General features: G+C 62.1%; 2 protein-coding genes across 3 annotated transcripts; both read right to left on the bottom strand.

Annotated features, from left to right (window-relative positions):
- Positions 1 to 1,489: 1,489 nt before the first annotated feature.
- On the bottom strand, positions 1,490 to 4,611 carry DOHH (deoxyhypusine hydroxylase). Its single transcript, XM_003213180.3, has 5 exons — positions 4,513 to 4,611; positions 3,952 to 4,262; positions 3,018 to 3,094; positions 2,586 to 2,823; positions 1,490 to 1,929 (listed from the first exon to the last, which is right to left on the bottom strand). Exons 2-5 carry the CDS (start codon positions 4,223 to 4,225, stop codon positions 1,619 to 1,621), a joined length of 900 nt encoding a protein of 299 aa, XP_003213228.1. The 5' UTR covers positions 4,226 to 4,262; positions 4,513 to 4,611; the 3' UTR covers positions 1,490 to 1,618.
- Positions 4,612 to 5,841: 1,230 nt separating this feature from the next.
- On the bottom strand, positions 5,842 to 8,453 carry LOC104914649 (protein ANTAGONIST OF LIKE HETEROCHROMATIN PROTEIN 1-like). 2 transcript variants are annotated; one of them, XM_010724807.2, is made up of 2 exons: positions 8,272 to 8,453; positions 5,842 to 7,145 (listed from the first exon to the last, which is right to left on the bottom strand). In XM_010724807.2, exons 1-2 carry the CDS (start codon positions 8,416 to 8,418, stop codon positions 6,309 to 6,311), a joined length of 984 nt encoding a protein of 327 aa, XP_010723109.1. In that variant the 5' UTR covers positions 8,419 to 8,453; the 3' UTR covers positions 5,842 to 6,308. The 2 variants fall into 2 exon arrangements, with proteins under 2 accessions (XP_010723109.1, XP_010723110.1); XM_010724808.3 differs by lacking the exon at positions 8,272 to 8,453 and adding an exon at positions 7,618 to 7,807.
- Between the last annotated feature and the right edge of the window lie 6 nt (positions 8,454 to 8,459).

The following is an 8,459-nucleotide window of genomic DNA, read 5'->3' as shown; positions in this document are numbered from 1 at the left end:
CCCCAGAACCTCTGGAACAACCCAAAACCCTTCCCCCCCCGCAGGGCTGGAGGTGCAAGGCTCAGTGCCTCCTCAACATCCCGGCTCTGCTGCGCCCACGCCAGATCCCAGCCACAAAAATGCCAGATTGGTTCCAACTCGGACTTAAAAAGCATTTGAAGGAGTTGAGGGTTGTTTTTTGTGTTGTTTTTTTGTTTTTTGTTTTTTTTTCTGCAGGAGGAATGAGGAGGAGAGGCAAAAAATTTGGCACCTCTCCTGCTCGCTCAGCACGATGCAAAAATGGGAGGGTTGTTGCACGGAGGCAGAGAGCAAGGGTTGGAGCTGTGCAATAACCAGGGGCAAACATGGCAGTAATCACTGCTCAGCACTCCCACCTGGTTGCTGATAAGGAGCCCATCGCCTCGCAACGGGGAGGCAGCACATCTGTGCCCCACGTCCTGTGCCCACGCCCCACATCTCTGCCCTGCATCTGTGGGGTGCAGCGGTTCCCAAAGCCCGGCAGTGCCGCGATCTGCCTGGGGTGAAGGAGGCCAAGTGGGAAGCTCTGTGATGGCACACGTCGGGTGACCCGAAGTTATGTCCCCACGAAGACCCCCCACGGGGTTCTGGGTTGGATGGAGCAGAGTGGGACAACACTGGGGGCCCCCACTGCCCCCCCCGGGGGACAACACGGCGTGGAACAGCAGCTTTACGGGCTAAGAGGATCGAGCAGAGTGACTCACAGAGACTTTGGTCAAGGGGAAAGCACCGTCAGCAGGACGCACTGCAGCGCTGTGGGGACGGCTCACCCCCGGGCTGTGGGGCTGTTCTTTGCCCACGCTGCGCCCTCCTCCCTGTGGATGCAGACCGAGGGAACCCCAGCCACGGCCGGACCCCTCCAGCCATGCAGCTGCTGAGCGATGGCTCGGCTCGTACCCAATGCTGCCGCTGTATTTCCTCCCAGCCCCACACGTGCCCCACGGATCTGGGTGCTGGGAGCTGGCAGCAGCTGGCAGAGGCAGCCATCCAGCTCTGGTTAAACACGGGGGAAGTCCAGGCAGGCTCTGCCTCACCCTGCGAGCCTTCATCACAGCGCCGTTCCCCACAGAAAGAAAAACCGCAGCCAAATCTCCCGAGCCGTGCCACGAAACCAACCCCATCCCAGGGCAAAGGCTGCTGAGAGCACAGAGCCAGCCTGCCCCGACAGGAGAGGCCAAACCCACAGAGATCCTCCAGCAGCTGCAGAGATGAAGAGGAAGCCGGCTCTACACCAGCACCGTGGGCGATTTCGAGGCATCGCACAGCTCCAGCTCACAGAGCCGCTGCCTGGAGCCGGCCCCGACCCCTCCAGCAGAGTTCAGGTGGGGGAAGTGAAGCTCGCTCGCTCCGAGGAGCCACGATGGGCTCCGACACGCAGCACCAGCCCACCCACTCCAAGCCCTGAGCCAGGCTGCGGGCGGGGAACGGCGCGGATCCAGGAAACGGGGAGCAAGTAGCAGCTCAGCCTGGATTTGGATGCAGAAGGCAGCTGTAATTGTGCCAGAGAGCAAACCCGGTTCCGCCTCCACCACGGATCCGCGCCGATGGAGGCGAACAGGGAAAGCACGCCGGGGGAAGGAGGCAGCAGGCCCAGCCGGGCTCAAGCCTGCAGCCTGCAGAGCCCATCAGCATACTGGAACTGGGGGCCGTTCTCATACTCGTACATGTCCAGAGCCACCTCGCAGCTCTCCCGCACCACCCGCTCCTCGTCCTGGGCGAAGGCACGCAGGGTCTCCAGGCAGGAGGGCCGTGCGATGGAGCCCAGCGCCTCGGCGCACTCGTGCCTCACCATGGGGTTCTCAGCACGGCTGCACAGTGCAGCAGTCAGCTGTGGGACGCAGGCTTCGTCCTGCATCTGGCCCAGCACGTAGCCGATCTCGTGGCGGAAGAGAGCGCTGCCAGCACGGAGCCCTGAGGGAGGAGGTGAGAGTGAGGCCCCCAAACCTGAGCTGAGCCCTGGATCCAAACGCTGTGGGGCAGAGGAAGCCGTAAGGCAGACAGTGGGGGCTGACTTTCCCCAGACACGCGGGGCTCTGGGGGAAGGGGATGCAGCCTCATGCCACCCCCTGCCCCCACACTGCCCCAGTGCTGACTGCCTCACAGCCCTCCTGTGCTGCTGTGGGAGAGGGAAGCCACCGCACAGGGTTTCCAAACCCTTGGCTCACACTGATGCTGGCGTGCACCGTCGGCTTCCCTGGGGCTGCAGAAGGTAACCAGCAGGGTCATGGACTGTGCTCTGCCCCTTTTCCTTTCAGGACACATGCACACCCTTCTCCAGAATAACCTCCAAAGCTCAGAGTGAGGCTGGATGTCCTCAGCCCCTGCAGGATGGGGAAGCAGTTCCCCAATACCAGGAAACACCAGCACAGCCTGGCAAACCCCACAGAGACAGTGAGGGGAGGGGGGCTGTGAGACACCAGAGAGCACCGAGCGCTCTGCGAGTAGAGGGACAGGCAGCTCTAGAAGCAGCAGTGCAAGCAGCCACGCAGCTCTGGACTTGGGAAATCCAATCATGGATTAACCCGTGCAGACCCAAAGCGAGCAGACAGCCCCAGGCCAGCCCTTACCATCAGCCAGTGCCAGCACAGCATCACGGCCCCCCAGGTTCCGCAGGGCAAACATGGCCCTGTAGCGGTCGAACAGCGGGCGCGACTCATCCAGGAGCACTGCGTGCAGCGTGGCCACATCTGTCTCCTCGGCGGGGGGAGCAGGATCCACCGAGTGGTAGGGGCTGCTGCCTGGCTCCTCCCCGTGCTCCTGCAGCCACTCCAGCCTCCTGACGGCCAGCTGACACGTCTCTGCCACCTGTGGGGACGGGGACACGGTGTGGAGGCACTGCACAGGGCTGGGAGCAAGCACAGAGCTCCTCTGAGCAGCAGAGCTGTGTGGCTGTGACAGCAACTGTGGCTCCAGTCCCTTGTGTCACCCTGCAGACCCCAGTGTCACCCTCCCATGCCAACAATGCTGACCCCATGGCACTGCCCCCCTGACAGCCTCACCTCCACCACAGGATCCTCTGAGTAGTGCCTCAGGATGTCCAGCACCTCAGGATCCCCAATGGCACCCAGGGCCTCACCTGAGGAAAGAAGATGTCAGCAGGTGGGGGTGTGTCTCAGGCTGTCCACCCTCCCCCACACTCACTGGTGTGAGAAACTCAGGGAGTCTCAGGGATGCAGCTGTGTCCCAACACCCCAAAATCATAGAATCGTAGAACGGCCTGGGTTGAAAAGGACCACAATGATCATCAGTTCCAACCCCCTGCTACGCGCAGGGTCACCAACCACCAGACCAGGCTGCCCAGAGCCACATCCAGCCTGGCCTTGAATGCCTGCAGGGATGGGGCATCCACAGCCTCCCTGGGCAAAATCACAAGGTTGAAAAAGACCTCTAAGATCATAACTCCACCTGACATCCCACCCCACCATGCCCACTAACCACATCCCCTGGTCAAGCCCTCTCATCCGACCACTGGGATAGGATTACCCAGGAGCAGAGGCCAACCCTCCCTCACCACAACACAGAGTTGGAGAGAGCCACGAGGCCCCTTGAGCCTCCCCTTCTCCAGACTGACCCATCCCACTCCCTCAGCACTGTACTCCAGACCCCTCACAGCCCCATTGCCCTTCTCTGGACACACTCCAGTGCCTCAATGTCTTTCTTGTAGTGAGGAACACAACGCTGAGCACAGCACTGAGCCTCACAGAGCTGAATACAGCGAGACGATCACCTCCCGCTCCCACTGGCCGCATTACTGCTGACACAACCAGGATGCCATCGGCCTTCTTGGCCACTCGGGCACACCGCCATGTCCTCCTCCCCAAAAACCACTGCCATGACAACGGCCAGTGGGGAGACGAGGCCTGGCCAACCGGTCGGGCCAGGGGATGTGGTGACGCGCGGCACACCGACATGTGGTGTCCTGCAGGGCCATACCTGCCTCGTGCCGGACCATGGGCTCCTGCCGGCTGTCCTGCAGCACGCCGAGCAGCGCGGGGATGGCGGCACGGTCGCGCATCTGGCCCAGGCAGAAGGCCAGCTCATGTTTCAGCAGCGCCGAGCTATCGGCAAAGCCCCGCACGATGCAGTCGATGGCCGCGGGGCCGCCCAGGTTGCGGAGGGTGAAAAGGGCGCGGAAGCGGGCGGGAAGCGGCTGGGCAGCGTCCAGCAGCGTGCGGCCGACGGCGGCCACCTCTTCCTCGGTCACCATGCTGGGGGCTCGGGGTCGCGGCTCTCTGCTCACGTTCCTGTGTAAAGAAAGGATCCGAGGCGTCCGAGCGAGCCCCGCGCGGCGACGGGCCCCGAGAGTAGGCCCGGCCGTGTGCGATGGTGGGGCTCGGCCCCACGGGACGGGGGTGGGGGTGGAAGCGGAGCCGGCCGGATGAGATCCCGGAGAGGGACCGGGACCTTAACCGGGCCGGAACCGGGGCGAAGCGGCCCGTAACGAGCCGGGCCCTAAACAGCGCCGGACCCGGAACCGCCCGGACCCGCACTCACCACTCGCCGCCATGATGGTCCCCACGTGACCGCGCCGGAAGTTCCTACAACCGCTCTTCCTGTTGAGGGCGATGGGACCGCCGCCAGCGGAAGTGGGAGCGGACGGGGAAAGAGGCCAGCAGCGGCGCATGCGTGGTGGCGTTGGGGCAGGCGCAGGGCGGTGGAGGCCCGGTGCTCGGCGCTGCCCCGCCGCCCCGCCATAGATGCTGTGGATCCCCGGGCTGCCCCATGAGGGCACCGCATGGCTTCTAGGCTGCCCCATGCCCCCTCTTGCAACGATTCCCTGTGACGTCCCCATAAGCTCCCGCTGCTCCCCTTGGCGGTCCCCTCACCCCAGTTGTGCCCCGCAGCCCAAACACAGGATTAGAAGCCACCATTTTCCCTCCCCTGCCTGGGCTGTGCACTCAGCCAAGGGCATTTCTGAGCCCACTGTGATCCAGGCCCCAGCCCCGCAGGCACCCAGCAGTGCATTCCTGCTCTGAGCTCTGCACCTGTGGCTGTTTCCCAACCTGCTGCTGCTAACGGGTGTCAGAGTGCTCTCGGATGTGCCTTCCCACCCACCCCTCTCCTAGGCATACTGATCTTCCATCACTGGTGTGAGATGGCCCGAGGCTGGCGGTGCTGAGCCCCTCGCAGGGAGCTTTGCAGCTCTTCTCCCACGCTCGCAGCTTGAAGGTCCCACCTCCTGGCTACGCACCATCACATTTTGGCTGCAAAATGCACCAATGTGTGAAAACGGGACAGGCTGCAAACAGACCCCATCCAATGCTGACAGCCGGCGAGCAGATCTCAGCACAGTGGGTGCCAGGAGGGATAAGATTTGGGGCTGCAGCCAAGTCGGGGATGTGGCAGCCACCCCACTGCCCCCCGAGCCCGGATCCATCCCCGTGGGAAGACTGGCGCAGCCAGGCATGCCTGAGCTGCTCCCCCGCCCACCGCCTGGAACAAAGTGCTGAGGAAGGTGTCTGTGCCCAGCCCTGCCTTGGCACGGTGAAGCAGTGTGCCACGGGGCTCAGCCACCACTGCGTGATTTCTCAGCCGATAGCAGCAGAGCTGCGTGCTTCCCTGCACAGCAGCACAATGGGATAATGCTCAGACCCCCAGCACAAAATTTTAGTCCTGCAGAGCTGGGTTTGCAGGTGCAGTTCCATTCCCAGCTGGTGCCAGCCCACAGCAAGTCACTGCTCTGCTTCCTCCTCCCCTTCCACATCTGCACACATTTGCACAATGGGTTTTGTGCTTTGGCGCTCTGCTTCCTCATTTCCAACCCTTCTGAGTCCTGCCAACACCAGGGCTGCAGCCATGCGATGGGATGACCTGACAACCCTCTCCCCGGCCAACCATGACCCTGCTTTATTCACACAGTACAGAGCACATCACTACACTGCAGAGAGAGCCCAAGTGTGAGATACATCCCTCTGCCTGCAACCGAGAGGCAAAAATCAACATGAACTGAAGGGCTGGCACCGACCCACAGGGCCTAAGAAGGAGCACAGTGTGTTCCCCCTGCAGCCGTCAGCCCTCCCCACAGTTCTCAAAGTACTGGCACATCAGTTCACGCACTTGCTCAGCCCGGCCATCCTCCATGGCAGCGGGTGCAGGCTGGCAAGGCTTGGGCAGCTCGGTGGGCTCGGTGCCCTCCAGCCACTCCTCGTTGAATGGGTTGTCGTGCGCCTCGCAGACGTTGTGCAGAATGCAGCAGGCCAGGACGAGGGTGGGCAGCAGCTCCAGGCTGCAGTCATCACACTTGAGGAGGATCTGCCAGCGGGCCTTCAGGCGCAGGAAGGCGTTCTCGATCACGCTGTGCGCCCGCTTGAGGCGATAATTGAACTGCAGCTGGCGCTGGGTGAGGCTCTCATCCTCCTGGTAGGGCTTGAGAATCCAGTCCTGCAAGGGGTAAGTGGCGTCACCCAGCAGCACGTACTTCTGTGCCTTGCCCATGAAGTCCTTGGGCGGTTGGGGCACAGCCGGCCCTCCTTGGCCAGCACCCAGAGGCTGGAGCTCTCCAGCACTGCGCTGTTCTCCATGCTGCCGGGAAAAGCGGTGGAGACGTCCCAGAACTGGCCCAGCCCATCCACGGTGGCCTGGGTGAGGATGGAGTGCCAACCCTGCCCGTTGCAGTAATCGGCGCTCAGGCGCAGCGGGGGGTTGATGGGGATGTGCAGGCTGTCCAGGGCTCCGATGCAGTGTGGGAAGCCCCAGCGGGTGCGGAAGATGCGCACCATGTTCTCCAGCTCCTTCTCGTCGGGCAGACGGAGGTAGAGGGGTTTCAGCAGCAGGACCACGGCGTAGCTCACCTCCCGCACGCACGTCTGCACGGTGGAAGGCCCGACGCCGAAGAGCGGGCTGAGAGTCTGGTACTCCACATTGGTGGCCAAGTGCCACAGTGCCACAGCCACCCGCTTCTCCAGGGGCAGCGTGGGGTGGAAGTGGGAGCTGTGCGGGGCCAGCCCCGGCCGCAGGTGGTTGCAGATGTAAAAGAAAGTCTCCCGGGACATGCGGAACTTCTCCAACCAGTCCTGGGGGCCGAATTCCTTCAGGACCACCCGTTCCCACCAGTCTGCGCCCCGCAGGCTGGGCCAGGCGCGGGGATAGAAGTAGCAGCTGGTTCTCCTCCGGCGAGCGATCAGGAGCTGCGGGGAGACCATGGGGCTGTGAGACAGCTGCTCCCCAACCCTAATTCCCCCTCAGACCAAATTATTTTGCCCTCTGAGGACAAAGCAAGCTCAAGCAGCACAGGATGAAGGGACGCCCAATGGCCCTGGGCTCCAGGACCTCCTGCAGGGGGATCAAACCTTTGCATTCCTGGGAAGCCCCAGGAACCTGTCCTTTGTGCCCCTCCTGTCCCCATCCTTTGAGTCCCTATGACCTCTCTGTCCCGTGTCTTTCCTGTTCTCCATCCTTTCTGTTCCCAGCCTTTCACCCTTCATCCCACTGTGTCACTGTCCCCCACATTTCTGTGACCTCTGCATCTTTCACATCCCCTGTCCCACACATTCCTACATCCTCTGCTTCCTCTGTACTTTGTGCACTGCCTTTTGTGTCCAAGCTCTCATTCTCATGTCCTTCAGGTCCCCAGCCCTTTTTTGTCACCCTGATCCTTACCCTTGGTGTCCCTGTGACCTGTGTCCCCTCCGTGTCTTTCCTGTCCTTTGTGTCCATTATTTGTGTCCCCCACACCTCATCTTATATCTCCCTATGTCCTCATGTCCTCCATCAGTCACATCCCATTTTTTGTGACCCCACGTCCTTTGTATCCCCTCTGCAACCCCTGCCCTTCATGCTCAAATCCCCCCTCTTCTGGCCCCCCCATCATTTGTGTCCCCATCCCCAGTATTTGTGCCCCTGTGACCCATTTACCTCCTGTCCCTTATCCTTCTGATCCCCCATCCTTTATGCCCCCCAAGCCCCCTCCTTTACATCACTGTACCCCCACCCCCCATTGATCGTATTCCACTTTTTGTGTCCTCTGCATCCCTTCACGCCCAGCCTCACATTCTCCATTTCACCATCTGTCCTTTGTGTCCCTGTGACCTCTGCATCCTTCACATCCCCACGCTTCATCTGCGCTCCCCCCACCCCCCACTGTCTCTCCATGCCCCCCAAACCACATTCCATTTTCCATCACCTCCGCGTCCCCACACCTTTACATCCCCAGCCCTTCGTGCTCACCCTGATAGCCCCATTCCCACCCCCGTCCTTTGCGTCCCTATGACCTCCACCCCTCCCCACCTCCCCGTCCCCATTTCCGCCCCTCACCGTCATCAGCCGTTTCTGCCGCTGGCTGTAATAATGCCGGATCCACGCCCGCCGCTGCGGCCCGTCCCAACGCCCGGCCATGGCCCTCCTTCGCCCTCCCGCCCGCCTCGCCAAAGCGCACAGCAGCACCAGCAGCCGCTCCCGCATTTTCAAATCGAGAGCCTGGGTCGCCCTGGAAGTGATTCGGC

The sequence above is a fragment of the Meleagris gallopavo genome, chromosome 30 (genome assembly GCF_000146605.3).
Source record: "Meleagris gallopavo isolate NT-WF06-2002-E0010 breed Aviagen turkey brand Nicholas breeding stock chromosome 30, Turkey_5.1, whole genome shotgun sequence".
Classification (NCBI taxonomy): Eukaryota; Metazoa; Chordata; class Aves; order Galliformes; family Phasianidae; genus Meleagris; species Meleagris gallopavo.
The sequence above is the reverse complement of the archived record's forward strand: the minus strand, read 5'-3'. Positions and strand labels throughout refer to the sequence as shown.

Bases quoted from the DNA above. Each gene is read 5' to 3' on its own strand.
- DOHH (XM_003213180.3), bottom strand. From the start codon at position 4,225: ATGGTGACCGAGGAAGAGGTGGCCGCCGTCGGCCGCACGCTGCTGGAC. The intron at 2,824-3,017 runs GTGAGGCTGTCA...CCGTCCCCACAG, and splicing joins CAGAGGATCCTGTGGTGGAG to GTGGCAGAGACGTGTCAGCT. The intron at 1,930-2,585 runs GTAAGGGCTGGC...CTCCTCCCTCAG, and splicing joins TGTGCTGGCACTGGCTGATG to GGCTCCGTGCTGGCAGCGCT.
- LOC104914649 (XM_010724807.2), bottom strand. From the start codon at position 8,418: ATGCGGGAGCGGCTGCTGGTGCTGCTGTGCGCTTTGGCGAGGCGGGCG. The intron at 7,146-8,271 runs GTGAGGGGCGGA...GTCTCCCCGCAG, and splicing joins GGCAGAAACGGCTGATGACG to CTCCTGATCGCTCGCCGGAG.